General features: G+C 49.3%; 1 protein-coding gene across 10 annotated transcripts in view; it reads left to right on the top strand.

The window, feature by feature from the left end:
- The first annotated feature begins 15,979 nt into the window (after positions 1 to 15,979).
- MPRIP (myosin phosphatase Rho interacting protein) overlaps positions 15,980 to 16,927 on the top strand; it is a 130,868-nt gene continuing 129,920 nt past the window's right edge. For 7 of the 10 annotated variants that reach the window (XM_033091732.1, XM_033091733.1, XM_033091731.1 and 4 more), the window contains exon 1: positions 15,980 to 16,181. In XM_033091732.1, coding sequence (XP_032947623.1) covers positions 16,059 to 16,181 — 123 coding nt within the window. In that variant the 5' untranslated portion in view covers positions 15,980 to 16,058. The remainder of the gene's footprint in view (positions 16,182 to 16,927) is intronic. The other 3 variants (XM_033091736.1, XM_033091737.1, XM_033091735.1) reach the window with 2 other exon arrangements.

Raw genomic sequence — 16,927 nt, 5'->3', positions numbered from 1 at the left:
CCACCTGAGGGCTTCAGGACTGGGGAGTGCACCAGGTGGTGGCTGAGGCCACAGCAAGGCTCCCTGCCCTCTGTAGAACCTTCCTGAAAAAGAGCAGGCTTCATGGCTAGCTGTCCTGGAGGGCAGCCGGGCCCACACCCCTAGCTAGGGGGTCCCCACTCCCTCTGGTTCCCTCCCACATGGCCAGTGGCCAGCTCTCTCAGGTGGGTTTCCTTAAAAGCAGATTCTGAGACAAGGATTTGGGGACAAGTTGTTTTGGGGTCGATGGTCACAGGAAACACCAGTAGGAGGGTGAGGAAGTAGATGGAGATCGAGCGAGGCAGATACAGTGAGCATTGGTGAGTAGGTCGGCAAACAGAGAAGTGGCTCACTCACTGGCGCCTTGACGAGATGTCAGACATGCCTCAGCTCTACCACGTGAGGCAAGGAAACGGGATTCCTTGCATCCTTATTGGAACTAACTCCCAGCACTTGCATCTGGGAACAGGCACAGAGGGCCACCAGCTGGGCAGGGACCTCTGGAACAGCCAGAAGGGCTGGCCTTGGGTCCCAGCCAAAGCATTTATCAGCTGTGCAACTTCGGGCGAGTCACAGTGCATGTGTGTTGACCGAGCGAAGGAACCGGAATGTCAGCTCGTGGACAAAAAGGGCTAGGTCTGCACTGTTCTCTGCTCTGTCCGCAGAGCCCAGCCCAGCCTGGCGTCTGCCACATGGAGAGCTTAGCAAATATTTGTGGAATAAATGTCTCACGGCTTGTGGTGTAAATCTTTCATTATCGATAATAGTTACCAATTATTGAATACTTCCTCTGGGCCAGGCACTGTGCTAAGGGTTGCACCTCCCGTTTCACCCAGACAGCCCCTCTGTTACAGTAGTGGTATTATCCCCTTACTGAGCGATGACGGCCCTGAGACGCAGGGATGGTGCCCAGCCAAGGTTGCCCAGCACAGAAGTAGCAACAAGATTTTAGCCAGCCTCCTGTGTTTCTTTTTTCAGACTATTCAAAAAACAAACAAACAAAAAACCCCACCAGCTACGTATAACAAAGTGCATAAATCTGAAGGGTACAGCCTGATGGACACACGTACACACGTGTATGACTGCTGCCTGGTGTGTGACTCAGAGCGTGGAGCCGCCACACACTCCCCTCTATGCTGCGCCTCCCTCCACCGCAGGCAGCCGCTAACCAGTCTGACTTTTAGCACCGCAGTCTCTTCTTGAAATTCTTGTTAATGGATTCACGTAGCATGTTCTCTTTTGTGTCCCGCTTCTTGCTCCTTACACTCAACATTATGTCTCTGAATTTCACCCATGTGGCTACATTTATCAACAATTTATTTTCCAATGTTGAGTGTGAATGTGTGTAAATATAGTATGGTGTGAATATATCACATTCCCCTGTTTCTGGTATTTGAAAGCCTCTATGAGCATTTCTGTGTCTCTCTGGGTAGACATAAGCACCCATCTCTGTTGGGTGAGTGCTAAGGCACAGAACGACTCAGCCATTGGGTACGTATCTGTCTAGAGTGTTGGTGGGTTCTACCACCCAGTTTTCCAAAGTTGGAGCCTGCACTTTTAGCCATCGTGGCACATTGTGTCATGTGGTCAACAAAGATTTTTTTGAGCAAATTCTGGTCCAGGCCTTATGGAAGGGTAGGTGACTCTGATGTGGTCACTTATTTGAAAGGAACATAGTCAAAAAGGAAAGATGACGATCGTACACCAGTAACACCATGCAACTTGGACTCTAGAGCCAAAGGTGCCCTTCCCTTGAACTTGACAGCTCGCATCCAGGACTTCATCTCATTCGTACAACAAACAGCCCACCGGGACATTGCGGGGGGGTGGTATCAGAACCCCTCCTTTTGCCGGTGAGGAAACTGAGACCTAATAAAGGGAGGCGATTTACTCAAGGTCATGAGCAAGAATGGAACAGAGCTGCGACTCAGCCTTCGGCTCCCATGTTCTCTGACCCTGCCACGGGGTTCCAGAGAGCGCCTGCTATTCACCGTGACCGTGAGGGACGTTCGATGTACCGTTTAAGAGCAAGGAGATCTGGGGCAATGCCAGGTGTGAGTCCTGCTCACACCTCTGTGAACTTGGGCAAGTCTCCTGGGCCTCAGATTCCCCATCTGCAAAATGGGGGGGATGATTACACGTCCTCTTCAGAGAGTTGTTGTGAGGATTAAATGAGTTAGTGCCTAGAATCGTGCTGGCATTGGGTAAGTGCTATATGGAGGTTATTTTTATAGCATGTATCATTCTTTCACGCTTTCATTTCAGAAGTCATATGTGTATGTGATTGATGGGGATAGTAACAGGGTCTGGTCTCTGGTCCTTCTTCCTGGAGCTGCTGAGACCTGCTGAGGGGGCCACTTTTCTTCCAACACCTTCCCCAGCCACCCTCAGCCTGCACAGACACGCCTCCAGGTGGGGTTGGTCAGGAAGGAATCCAGGCTGATCATTAACCATGAGCTGCATTCTTCAGAGAGGCTGCCCAAGTCCACCCAACTGATGTCAGCCCAGGGTGTGACCCAGTGCACCCAGGAGGGCAGGTCTGCCCAGTGACCAGTGGAGCTGAGTACCCAGGTGACCCGAGCACCCAGGGCCAGGCTGAGGCCATGATGGCCATGACTTACAGCTGTGACTTTTCATTCTCTGTGTGATTCTAGGCTGCAGGGCCCCTCACTGTGCACCCCAGGCAAGTGCCCTCAAGCAGCAGTCATACCAAAGGATGCCAGGTATTCGGGAGGGTCCAGGTGGAGCTCGGCCGGAGCGGAGGCCTGAGGATGAACGGAGAGCTATCATGTGGAAATGCAGTGTGCTGGTGGTCTCGCCCAAACTCTGTCTCTCCCTCATCCCCACCAGGCCTCTTGAGGCCAGGCCCACCTCATACTGCCCGTGCAACCTCGGGTGAGTGACCTTACCTCTCCTAGACTTGGTTTCTGGATCCAACCAACAGACGTGTGGACCCCTTCCTCCAGGGGCCATTGGGAGTGGGGTTGGGGGGAGCGGTGAGTAGTGAGTGCATGCAGTAAGGTGCATGGCCGCCTGACTAGCTCACCTGGGCTACACATTTATCCCGGAAAACTCGTGGAGCCTCTCCCATGTGCCAAAGCACAATTTCTAACACAGGGGTGCAGAAAGAAACAAGATGAACAAGAGCTTTGTCCTCATGGAGCTGACATTCTACTACAGAAGACAGACAGACAAGAATGAGTGAGAAGTGCTGATCAGGATGGAGAAGGAGCCATCCTCGGGGGCCTGGGAGAAGGACATTCCAGCAGAGAGAAGGACAATGCAAGGGTCCTGAGGGAGAATGAGCTTTGAGCATTTGAGGAACAGAGACCAGGTCTCTGCACCCCCACTCCAGGGAGAATACCTGTCCCATTCTTAGCGCCTTTGAGGATCCCCTCGACTGGTAATGCATGGCTATGCCATCAGCTTTTTTTAGAGAGGAACTTTCTCCCAAGATCAAACCAAAGTCCCTGTGGTTGTTGTAATTTCTCTTCCAGTGTCCCCTGGACCCAGTGTCAGCTGATCCCTCTTGCATCCTCCTCACTACCTCCGAGATAATCATCATGGTGGGGCAAGTTAATGAAACACCAAATGACTCAAAGCATCTTCCCACAAACCCAAGGCAACCAGATGGGCCTATCTTGTCAGTCCCGGGATACAGTGAGAGGGGCAAAGCCCTGGAAAAGAAACTGGTTGCAGGGCACCTAGAGAGAAGCCTGGGGAACCAGTCTTAGCGTTCCTTATAGGGACTAGAGGACTTTCAGGCAGACTGTGAGGGGAAGGGAAAACAGATGGGTGGTACTAAGGAGGGTGAACAAGTGAGTGCCCAGAAACTAAGAGGAGACAAGGTGGGAGCTTGGGGATCAAGCAAACTTAGCTTCAGGAATGGTTTGATCCAGGACGCTGAGGTTTGGGATATGACTGGTGGCTCTCTCTGTCCCGTCTCATCACCCAAATCACAGTCACCTTTCTCCCTCTGACACAATGGCATTCTCACTAGGTCTCCCTCCTTCCACTCTTCCTCCCCAAGAATCTATTCTCCATATATTTTTAAAATCTTGTCACCTCCTTTGCTTAAACCATCTGTAGCTCGCTAATTGCCTTAAAATAAAGCAGAAGCTCCTTATCAAGGCCACAGACGCTCCCACTGACCTTTCCAACCCCATCGCCCTCTCCTCCCCTGCTCTGTCCCTTCTGTCCCCTGAACACACTATGCTTATTCCTACTCACAGTCTTTGCACCTTCTGTTCCCTCCGGATACATCATCATGTGACCAGCTCCCTTTCATCAGGACGGCTCAGATGTCATCAGCCTTGGCCATCGAACACCCCAGGCCCTCTCTTCATTCTACAGACCAGCACTGTCCAGCAGGACTTTCTGTGATAACGGAACTACTCTCACTCTGTACTGCCCAGCACAGCACCCCCCAGCCCCATGTGCACCTAATGAGCACCTGAAACGTGGCTGCTGAGACTCAACTTTTCATTGTATGTAGTGGAAACTTCAATGTGGCCAGTGGCTATTGCGTTGGACAGAGCGACTCTAATGTATCACAGGGTGTAATTTCCAAGCCCTCAGCATGACCTGACATGATCTTGTTTCTCTGTTTATTGGTGTCTGTCTAAACAGAGTATAAGCTCCATGAGGGTGAGGACTGTGTCTATCTTGTCTACTCCTGTAGACAAGGCTTCGAATTGGGCCTGGCATATAATAGGTACTCAATATTCGAACAACATATTTGTTCGAATGAATGAATGAATAACTCCTATGGATCATGAACTCTGGAGCTACCCAACTCTGTGGAGGGAATGCTCGTTTTTCCAGGAACTTGCTGTGTGACCTTGTGAGGTGAGGATCTTGCCCTCTCTGGGCTCAGTGGCCTCATCTGTGAAACAGGGGACTGGGCCAGAGGTTGTCCAAGGGTCCCTCTGGCCCTAAGTCTCTGAGGCTTTCTGCTTCTTTTACTCTGCCCAAGCTGCCGCCATTTACCCATCTCCTTCTTCCCCATGTTCTCCCCCAGCCTCCCCTGCTACATTGTAGGAATGCGACCAGACAGGCTTTCTGTACCCAAAGCCTGTGTTTGGGGAACATCAAATCAGTCTGGGCCACGCTCATCTCCTATAAACAATTGGCTTTCATGTAGTATTGTGGGAGATGATGGAGTGCTGGCATGCTGTGGAGGCTGTGTCCTGGATCAAAGGCTCTCTGGCTAGCTAAGGGCAGGGGTCTCCTAGGAGCCAGGCCAGGGAAGGCGCACAAGCAATGCGTGTGCATCAGGAGTGGATTCCAGGCCCTCCAAGCCCAAACCCCGCAGCCTGCCCACGCTTGCCTTTCTCGCCCTGTGGTTAGGGCTTGGAGCCTGGCAGGGGGACCCTATGTACTTCTTATGAGGACATACAGGAACCAGACACAAGGAATTGAGAAGCTGGCGCTAATTGTGAGTGACTTGAACCCTACTCCCCAATCCCAGCATCCAACTCTCACACACACACTCACACAAACATGTACAAAAACATACACTCAGCCAGACACGACACACAGCTACAGACACTGATATATACTCACACAGAGCCATGGGCACAACGGAAACACCCATACATACAACAGGCAAGAAGTGCAATACAACAGATACATAGATGGATGCATCTGGACAACTCACACATGACGCACAGAGTCCCAGGACCGTGGATAAACATGCCATTACACAGGTAGACACATAACATGGTCATGCCTATATATACCCTCAAAGATAGCCAGACCCCACCTGCACGGATATAGATGCCCAAGGAGATGCTGTATCCATAACAGAGAGAGACAGAGGGATAGAGAGAGAGAGAGAGACCCCCAAAGTAATCTGGTGAACCAGAGGGTCAAATCCCAGGCAAATGGTGGGGCGAGGGCAGGGGCAGTCCAACTGGTGGCCTGTGCTGCGTGCGTCTTGCAGTCCCAGCCCTCTTCTCCTTAGCCACGTGATCCTGAAGCCCTTCCTCCCTCAGATGAGTGGGCCCCAGAAATTTGTGTAACAGCCTGGATTTTTGGTTTCTTTTGAAAAAAGAGATCTGTCAGGACTGGTTCCACGTCCTACAGGACAGCAACTGGCTGGGGGCCACAAAGCTGCTCCTATTTTAGAAGGATCATGAACCCCCCAGCTCATCAAAATCACTAAGGTCCTTACCCGCCTGTCCCCTTGGCTTCTGAGTCTGCAGCTCCAGAAGTATATACTTCTAGACTTTTGTTTTCCTGCATGTGTATGTGCGAGGTGTGATCAAACAATATGGTGAATGTTTAAATTAATAAAAACAATTTATTGAAGTAAAAGACACATTGCCATTAATCCCCCTCGCTTTGAACACACTTATCCCATAGTTCTTGCCACTTTCTGAAGCAGTTCTGGAAGTCCTCTTTCATGAGTGTCTTTAGTTGCGCTGTTGTGGCTACCTCAATGTACTGAATCATTTTGAGTTTGGGGAAGAGCCAGAAGTCACATGGTGCCAGATCTGGTGAATAAGGTAAATAAGGACACACCGTAATGTTTTTATTTGACAGAAATTGCCAGACCAGAAGTGATGTGTGACACGGACCATTGTCATGATGGAGGATGATTTACGGCACACTTTAAAACACACTTTCTCTCAGCCGTAGCTGCACTGAACTGACTGCACCAAACAAGTTGAAACTTGTCACACACTGTTACTAAGGTTCGATGTGCCACTTCCCATATTGGAGATCCTTGCCTTTCGGTTGGATGGCACTTGGCAGCAGCATTCACTGTGTTTTGTGATCACAACAGAAAGGCTGCGTGTCATACATCGCTTCTGGTCCAACAATTTCTGTCAGATAAAAACATTACAGTGTGTCCTCATCCACCTTATTCACCGGATCTGACACCATGCGACTTCTGGCTCTTCCCCAAAGTCAAAATGACCATGAAAGGTAAATGTTTTGAATACATTCAGGACATCGAGGCAGCCACGACAGCGCAACTAAAGACACTCACTCACAAAAGAGGACTTCCAGAACTGCTTCAGAAAGTGGCAAAAACGATGGGATAAGTGTGTTAGAAGTGAGGGGGGTATTTTGAGGGGGATTAATGGCAATGTGTCTTTTACTGTAATAATTTTTTTTAATTTAAACATTCATTGTATTTTTCGATCACAGCTTGTATACATGCATGCATATCCATTCACATATCCTTCCATACCTTGTTAGGAATTTTTTTTTACAAAAATAGGCTCATTCAGCAAAAACTGTACAGTCTGAATTCAGACCACACACAGATTTTCCCTTAATATATCAGAAATACATTTCTATGCTAATAAATATCTATTTATTTTTAATAATACTAAATTTTTGAATGATTTTAGATTTAGAGCAAAGAGAGCACAAAGAATTCCCATATACTCTTCATCCAGCTTCCACTAATGTTAACATCTTACATAACCATGGCACTTTTGCCAAAACTAAAAGGTTACCATTAGTTGTAAGTATGATTAACTAAACTACAGACTGTAGTGGGATTTGCCAGTTCTTCCACAAATGTTCTTTTCCTGTTCCAGGACCACATCCGGAACCCCACATGCACTCCATCCAACTTGTTTCCTTTGACTCCTCTGGTCCGTGGCAGTTTCTGAGTCTTTCCTTGTTTTCCATGACTGTGACTGTTTGGAAGAGCACTGCTTGGGGATTTTGTAGAATGCCCCTCAATTTGAGTTTGCCTGAGGTTTTTCTCATGATGAGACTGGGGTTACAGTTTAGAGGGAAGACCACAGAGCTGAGGTGTCCTTCTCATTGCATCATATCAGGGGGTACCTGACATCCACATGATTCATCGCTACTGTTAAGGTAAGGAAGTGACTGCTGGTTTTCACCATTGTAAAAGTACGATTTCCCCTTCTACATTCTTTGGGTGCCAATCATGAAGTCCACACCCCACTCAAAGGGGAGAGGGACTAAACTCCATCTCTTGGAAGGGGAGTATCTACATGTGTTATCACAATCTAATTTTAAATGACAGAACAATACTCCATTTTATGGATCTGGCTTTATTTATTTAGTCGGTACCCTGATATCGTACATTTCTGTTGCTTTGGTTTTTCCTTTTACAAACAAAGCTGCACAGAATCTCAACTTCAGATTCAACAAGTATTTTTCAAACAACTTCTCTGTAACAGGCACTGCACACTCTGGTAAACAGTGTCTGTGTACCTCTTTCATTTTTTTTCCTTAGAATAAATTCATGGGTTGGGATTGCTGGGTCAAAAGATAAGCAGATTTTTAAGGGTTTTGATAGCATCACTCAACAAACCTCCAGGAAAGTTTTGCCAATCTACCCTCTGGATTAACATTTTTTTCTTTTTCAATTCTTTTCTTACTACAAAAATAATTCATGCTTTTATGAGATAACTGGAAATTACTTACCAGACATTTGATAATATTTTTTTTAAATATTAGGTTCTTTTAGGTGCAACAACCATATTGTGACTATTTTTTAAAATAGTCCTTATCTTTTAGAGATATGCACTGAAGTATTTGTGGAAGAGGTGATATGAGTTGGAGATTTGCTTCAATATCATCTGGGAGGAGAAGGGGGAGTATACCTGAAACAAGACTTGTCATAAGTTGATGATTGTTGAAGGTGGGTAATGGGTACATTGACCTTCATCATACGACTCTCTCTATATTAGTTTTTTTTTAAAAAAAAAAAAACCCAAAAGTCTGTTAAAAAATTTTAAACACAATATAAATTTATAGCTTAGGTGAGAGTCCCCATTCTTTTATCTCCCAGGGATAATTACAACAGTTTGGTGTATGTGCCTCCAGACCTTTTTTATGCAAATACTATGTATATTGCAGCTACATATATACTTATAACAAGGATGAGCTACCACTGTACACACCATTTTCTCACTAGTTCTTAAAATTACCATATTTTGCAGATGGTTGGCCACTTCAACATTGTCCTTCTGTAATAGCTTTGTGGCACTCCCCTGTATCAAAGAACCATAATTTATTTATCTGATCCTCTAATGGTAGACAGTGGGCACGTCTCCAATTTTCTGCTCTTAAGCACAATGACGCAGTGAACATTCTTGGACATGATATATTTTTGTGTACCTGTGTGAGCAATTCTACAACCTATCTTTCTAGAAGTGGAATCACTATTTCAAAGAGTGTGCATATTTCACATTTTAATAGAATGGTGAGATTGCCCTTTTGGAGGACTTTGTCTGTCCAGTGAATGGCATTCTCTCCTGGTAGAAATCTGAGGACTATTGTCATTTGGTGCCTGCATCATGGAGTCAGAGCTGGAAGAGGCCTCTGGGATCTTCTGACATCGCTTCCAGCTTCCAGGGCAGACACCTGAGCCTCAAAGAAGGGCAGGGCACACAGCATCATTGGCTGGAGGTTGTGTACAGCAGTGAACATGCTGCCCACGTCTGAATCCACACTTATCATCTACTGGTTGTATAATTTTGTATAAGGTAGTTGACCTCTCTGTGCCTCAGTTTCCTCATCTGTAAACTGACAGTAATACTACTCCCAGATGGCAACCAGGGAAGGGCTAAGAGGCTTTTCTGGAAGCTGCATTTGTACCATTTTAATTAAAGTATATGTTCATTTGGGATGGCTTTGGGGAGACTGACAGAAAATGGGGGGAGGGTACTAAGGACCCCTGTCAGGCACCACTTGGCACTGCCAGAGCTACTTGAAATGGTGATAGTTGGATTTAGAGATTACATGTGACAGACACTCAGCACCCAGTACAGATCCCGGCACACTGGCAGTGCTCCAGGCCCGAGGAATTAATTCCCTGAGAGCGGACACAGTGGCTGACAGGGGCTAGACCACGACCAGGGAGACTGACCCTTCTGAGAGACTGGCCAGGACAGGGAGGCCCAAGCAACAGGAAAAGAGGGGCCCAAGAGAAAGCCAAATCTGGCCCACTACTTGTTATTGTAAATGAAGTCTTACTGAACATACCCACACTCATTCATTTCTGTATCGTCTATGAATGTTTCTATGAGTTGAGTAATTGCAACAGAGACCGTATGGCCTGCAAAGCCTAAAATATTTATTATCTGGCTCTTTACAGAAAAAAATTGCCAACCCCAGCATAGGGATTATAGGCATAATAATAAATAGTTTTTGAGCACTTACTGTTTCAGGTACCATTATAAAAAGCTCACGTTTATTTATTTAGTCCTCACAATAACTCTATGAAGTAGACACTATCTGTGGTAGCTAGCTTCAAAGATGGCCCAATGAACTAGGTCTCCCGGGATTCATACCCTGTGTCGTCCCCTCCCACCTTGAGCTGGGGGCAGCCTTGTGCTGACTACTAGATGCAGAAGTCGTGGTGCAGCAGTGCCAAGCCTAGCCTCTAAGATGACTGGTAGGTTCTACTTCCCCCCTTCTGGAACACTGGAGAACCCTGCGGTGCCATGTAAGAGACTCAGGGAGAGGCCATGGAGAAAGGAGAAGCTCTGGGAGCAGCCAGCCTGGTCATCATCTGATGACATTCGCATGCAAGAACCCCAAGCAAGACCAGCAGAACTGCTCAGCTGAGCCCAGTCAACTCACGGAGCCACGGGAAGCAATGAAACAGCAGTTAAGCCACTACCTTTGATGGGGGCGGGGTGGTTTTGTGCAGCAACGGCTACCTGAGTCATGACTTCTACTGGGACTATCCCAGGTCCCTGTCCTCAAAGCCTTTTCTGCTCCACTCTTCCTTAATTGCTGGACAGTAGAGTCCCCGCAAGGAGCTTTTTCAGATGCCAATTAAATCAGACTATCTGGAAATGGGGGCTGGGAGTAGGTATTTTTTAAGTCCCCCAGGATTTGAGAACCTTGGCTCTGTCCACTGTTTCTGAAAGTTACTTAAAAATAAGAAATCCTGCCTGGCATACGTACTTACTTAAAAAACAGATTCCTGAGCTTCAACAGATATACTGCTTCAGAATTTCCACGGGAGAGCCCTGGTAATCTATAGTTTACACATTCCCCAGGTGAATCCTTTTATCGATTCTTGGAAGAGAAAGTGAGAGGCGAACCAGCTCTCAGGTGGGGAGAACTGTTTGGCAGTTTCCTATTAAGTTAAACATACGCTTACGTTGACCCCGAGAATGAATGTACCTGTTAAGAAAGGCTCCTGATAGCTGGTTGGGCTCAAGTTAAAAACAGAGCCTAGCAGCTATTGCTAAACAGGGGCCTCTCACACAAGTCGAACTCTTGGGAAAAGCCTGCACTGAACTGCCTGCCTGCACTGCGATCCCACCCGCTGGCCCAACCCTTATAAAGGAGTTCCTGGAATCCTATTTTAACCAATGGGATTGAGACTTTCCTTGTCCAATTGGAGCTGCATTACTATGCCCTCATTAGCATCTTCACCAACCAATCAGAGTGGGCATTCTGACCAATCGTTAGTGCTTTTTGGACCAATCAAACCGTGATTAAGAGTTCTTATTTGCATGAGAACAGACCAATCAGGGACTGGGGTGGGGACTTCTCTCTATATAAGTCAGCTCCCCTAGCGGTCAGGGAGTGCACTTTCAGTTCCGTTGAATGCTGCTTTTTCTCAGCTGGAGCTGTAACATCGGGACCACCTTGCCCTTGTGGTGCCAGTATTGGGCTATATCAGAGCTGTGTTGTTCCATAGCCAAGTTGCATCACAATTGAGCTGTTTGCACTGAATAAAGTCTCCCCCCCTTCACCACACCCCAAATTAGGGACTCCCATTGACATTGAATCGGTAACTACAATCTTTGATTGACAGCAAACAACCCAGCAATACCCCCTTGGGTTTTCCCAACAGAAATAAGTACTGTGTCCACCAAAAGACATGCATAAGGACATCCCTAAGATCTTTATTCATAATGGCCCAAACTGGAAGCATCCCAAATGGCCACCCATGGGAACATGGCTAGATGAGCTGCAGTACTGCACATCCACACAATGGACTACCAGGCAGCAGTGAAAAAGTATGAAATACTGATACACAGCACAGGTGAATCTCACAGACCTACTGTGGAGTGAGAAAAGCCAGATGCAGAGAATACAGATTCTATTTATATGAAGTTCAAAGACAGACCAGGCTAATCTGTGATGATAGAAACCAAATAGTGGCGACCTCTGTGGGTGTGTGCCTGTGTGTGTGTGTGTGTGTGTGGGGGGGGAGTTCTATGGCTTGATGTGAGAATGGATACTAATGTGTGCACGTGTGTGTGCACATGTGTGTGCATGTGTAAGTTCTCCTTCACAGGAGGCAGGGACACTACCTAGGGCAGACATCAGATGCACAGAGCAGAACTTATCTGCATTCGGGTCCTGCTTGAGAGGCCTTTGAGTGCTTGTTTCTTTGTTTATTGTTTCTTTGAGATGTACATTACACATTAAGATGTCCACATACAATAAAGTGAGCACATCTCAAGTGTACAGCCCAGTGAATGCTTACATGTTTATACTGAGTATTTGCCCTCATGCATAGTGCTATTCTAGGCCCCTGGAAATGGAACCCAAAGCTATAAGACACAGACCCTGTAAGACACAGACCTTATTTGTGTAAGTTTTATAATCTGGGATGGGAGAAAAGACAATAATGGACAGAATGGTAAGTTTTCATTCATTCACTTGTTGTGTGCTTTTTGAGCACCTACCCTGAGCCAGGCACTGAACGAGGCACTGGACCTGCAGCAGGAACCCAGATCCAGCCCTGCCCTCCTGTGCTCATAGTCTACGTAAGTTTTGGAGAGCAGCACAATGAAAGATCAAACATGACCATTCCGCCTCCTGAATATTTCCCAAATTCATTCCCTTCTCCCACTGACCCTGACCTTGTTTTGGCCCCTGACCTTCTCTACTCTCTGGGCTATAGTGGTAGTTTCCTGATTGATCATGTTTCCAGTCTTCTGCCTCTGATTTGATTTCCAGACCAACAGCCCTTATTTTTATCTAAAATAATCAGTTTCTGGTTCCCCACTGCCCAGGCAATCCTGGTGTCGGCCTGTGTGGCCTGGAATCCTCACTTAGAGGGTCTATGTTCTGACCACAGGCAAGTTCTTTAAATGCTTTGAGCCTCATGGGTGTTTTCTGTAAAATGGAGATAAAATAATGATGATGATGATGATAAACAACAGCCACACCTAACTCCCGAAGAGGCAGGCTCCAATCTGTCGGACAGGTGTTCATTTAGCACATGCTGAGCCTCCACAAGCACCACCGATTTAATCCTCCCAATCACGCCCATTGCTTCTTACCCCCATCTCTCTGCACTACCCACTACCCAGTAATATCAAGGTGCTTGTATTCATGGACACACCCTTTACTTTCAATGCCCTGAACCTCTCCCCGGAGCTCCTTCTGTCTGGAATGCCTTCCCTCTACCTTTCTTGGATGGGTCTTACTCAGCTCAGGACTCGGCTCAGGCACTGCCTTCTCCAAGGAGCCATCCCTGAGGCTGCATACAGCTGGGTGCCCTTGTCTGGATCCCACAAACCTCGAATTGTCTGCCTCCTGTTTCTGTCTCCACTTGCTCCAGTGTGAGCTCCTTCTGGGCAGGCTTGAATCAAATGCTTCTGTAAACCCCCAGTTGTGGACCCTCCTGTTCAGGGCAGGTGCTAGATGTGTCCACTGACTTGAGCAGGACAGCCAAGCAATTTCTTAAGGGAAGTGCCCATGGAGTTTGCTTTGAGGCATGGGTAGAGCTTTTAAAAATTATTTTAAAACTAGTTGTGCATGCAACAGGACCAAATCCAAAGGGAACAAAAGGGCTTACAGTGAAAATTAAAAGTAGGTCACCTCTCAACCACCCAGCTCCCCTCCCCAGAGGCCACCATTGGTATCAGTGTCTGGATATTCTATGCAGTCAAGAATTGTCTGTCTTCCCCTCTACACACACACACACTTTTTTATTTTGCAAAAATTTAAACCAACAGAAAAATCGCAATAGTACAATAAACACCCTTTGCCTGGATTCACAAATTAACAAATTTTGCCACATTATGCTAGATATTTTACAAGCATTATATCATGTGATCCTCACAACAGCCATACCATGCAAATTGTGTAGATGAGGTAACTGAGGTAGTAGGCAGGTAAAGAGACTTACCCAAAGCCTCAGAGCTAGTGAGGGGGAGAGCTGGGCCTTTCCTCCCTCCGGCTGCCCAGGACTTTGATCCATCTTCCTTCAGCTCCCTTTGGAGGAAAGCATTTTCTTACCCTAAGTTGTAATCCACCTCCCTGGGATATTCACCAGATGATCAGTGAAAAAGTAAACAGCTCTGGAAGCATTTGCTTCTTCTCCTAGAACCTTCCCATTTCCTAAGCAACAGCTGCTGTCGCTGCCTCTAACACATGCTTCAATGTCACCTCTTCTGAGACGGCTGAGTTAGCTCACCCCCCTGTTTAAAGTTGTTGACTCCTGGCTGCCAGCAGGATGACATTTACATGCCTGAGCTTGGAATCCAAGGCCTGGGTAACGTGGCCCTTATGAATCTTTATGCCTCTTGCTCCTTTCTCTCCTACCTCCACCTCCAACTCCAGCCTCTCTCAACCTCTCACCATCTGCTTAAATTTCCCCAATTCCTTGAAGACCACCCTCTTTTCCCAAAGAGTAAATTCCCTCATTTCTGGGCTCCTGAATCTTCTGCCTGTGCCTCGTTTACATTCTTCTCCAGGTGGCCTTTTGGCCAGCAGAGTGGACAGTGGAAGATTGGAGTGACAGACAGCTCGGCTCTTCCTAGGCGAGCACCCTGCACCAATCAATCGGGGGTCTGAGCCTTAATTTCCTCAAGCACCTAATGGGGGAAAGAATGCCTAGCTCAGTGTCTGGCATAGAGTCAGCCTTCACTAATCCCATAATAGAACTGACAGCTCTTCCAGACTGATTTCTTCGTCATCCCTTGAAACCCAACCTCTTTCTCAACTTCTCTGCGCCTCTGCTTCCTCATGTGTAAAATGGGGATGATAATGGAGAGGCTGTGAAACTTTAATGAGACAATGCATATCAAGCACTTGGAACAGTATCTAGTCTTTACTAATAATTTTGACTATGATTTCTTCGATGGGCGCTGGCATATAGTAGGTGTTAAATTAATCCGCTCCAGGCTGGGCTGGGCGTCCAGATGGGCGCGGGAAAACGAGGTTGGAAGTGTGAGGTTTGCAGAGAGCCCGCCGGGAGGTCGGCTCCGCCCCTTCCCCCGCAGGTCCCCGCCCCCGCCCGAGCCTTGGCAGCTGTCAGGACCCGGCTGGCCTCCGCGCCAGTCCACCAAACCTGAACGTCCCATCCTGGAGCCTCCACCTTCCTTCGCCTACGCAAGTTACCTTACGCCCGGGTGCTCTTTGTTCCCGCCCCCGGTTTCCATTGGTCGACGGGTTTCTTTGTTAGCTGGAGCGCGCTGCTGCCATTGGTGAGCAGGGCCGCCGATCGCGTTTGGGGCGCGGCCCCGCCCCGCGTGCTGCCCCTCTCGCTCCCTCCTCCCGCTCACCCGTCCGGGCATCCGCCCGCCCGCCCCGCCCCGGGAGTGCGCGAGGCCCTCGGCTACCATTTGCTGCGGCCGCGGGGCGCGGAGGGCAGCGGCGGCGGGGACCGACTGCGGGGACCCGCAGCGACCCGGCGCCTGAAGGACGGGCTCAAGCGCGGGGAGGCAGCGGGCCCGGGAGGCCGCGTCCATGGGCCCGCGGCGGCCGGGTGGCGGCTGTGCGGGCAGGCGGCAGGGACCGTGCGCTCTGTGAGGGCCCGGGGCCGGGGCCCGGCGCGAAGGTGCCTGGGCGCGCCGTGCAGCGCAGCACCGTCGTGTGAGGGAAGGCCCGGCCCGCATCCCGGCGCCCGCCAGGCCGCCCTGACCGCCGGGGGAGCGCTCCGGCCTGCGTCCACGGCCCGGCTGTGAGGCGGCGGCCGCCGGGGGCATGCCGCGGCGCCCGCGCTGAGCCCGGCCCGAGCCTCCCCAGCCCGCCGTGCATGGTGCCGCCGCCTCGCCAGCCGCCGTCCGCCGCTCAGCGCGCGCCGGGCCGGGCCGCTGGGCCTCGCCGCCGCCCCGCCGACCATGTCGGCGGCCAAGGAGAACCCGTGCAGGAAATTCCAGGCCAACATCTTCAACAAGAGCAAGTGTCAGAACTGCTTCAAACCCCGCGAGTCTCATCTGCTCAACGACGAGGACTTGACGCAGGTGAGCGGGGGTGGGGTGGGGTCCCGGGGCCCGCGCAGCGCGGCCGCCGAGCCCGGCGTCCCCATCGGGCTGAAAGTTCTCGGGCCCTCGGACGCCCCTCTAGGTGTTGCACGGAGTCGACCGAGGCGAGCGAGTGCCTCGCAGGGGGTGCCGGCCGCCTCCCCCCAGTTCTGACGCCCGTGAGACCACAGTCCTGCTATTGGAAAAGAGAGCGGACGTTGCCCGGTTCCCGAGGCGGGAGGGGGTGGGGGTGCCTCTGATGGCTTCTGGGCAAAATAAAAACGGCAGAAAAATTGTGCGTGAGACCTCGGGGGCGGGGGGGAGGTAAGAGCAGTGCGGGAAGTGTATTGATAGATTCGCGACAAAGGGAAAATTCTCAAGTATGCCGAAAAATAACATCCTTTCCCATTCCCATGGCCCCGTCGTGTGATTCATGCTTTTTGGGTGACTCAAAGATGCCTGGATTTTCTTAGTAGGAACAAAGCGCTTAGGGATTTCTTGCTGCTTCTCAGGACCCCATTCCGGTGTGTCCTAGGACCAGACTTAGACTTGCCCGCTCAGAGTGGCCAAGGGAGTAGTACTGGCTGGGGGCCTGTGGGCTTCCCAGCCTGCCCTGTTTCTAAACCATTGTCACTGTCAGTGGCTGGAGAGAGGTGAGGGGTCCTGAAGTCTGGGGAGGAGGGTCTTGCTTGTAAACTTCCGCTGGAGGACCTCTGGTTGTTGGGAGAGCTGGGGGTCTCCGCACA

The sequence above is a fragment of the Rhinolophus ferrumequinum genome, chromosome 21, assembly GCF_004115265.2.
Source record: "Rhinolophus ferrumequinum isolate MPI-CBG mRhiFer1 chromosome 21, mRhiFer1_v1.p, whole genome shotgun sequence".
Taxonomy (NCBI): Eukaryota; Metazoa; Chordata; class Mammalia; order Chiroptera; family Rhinolophidae; genus Rhinolophus; species Rhinolophus ferrumequinum.
This window is presented reverse-complemented; position numbering and strand designations above follow the sequence as displayed.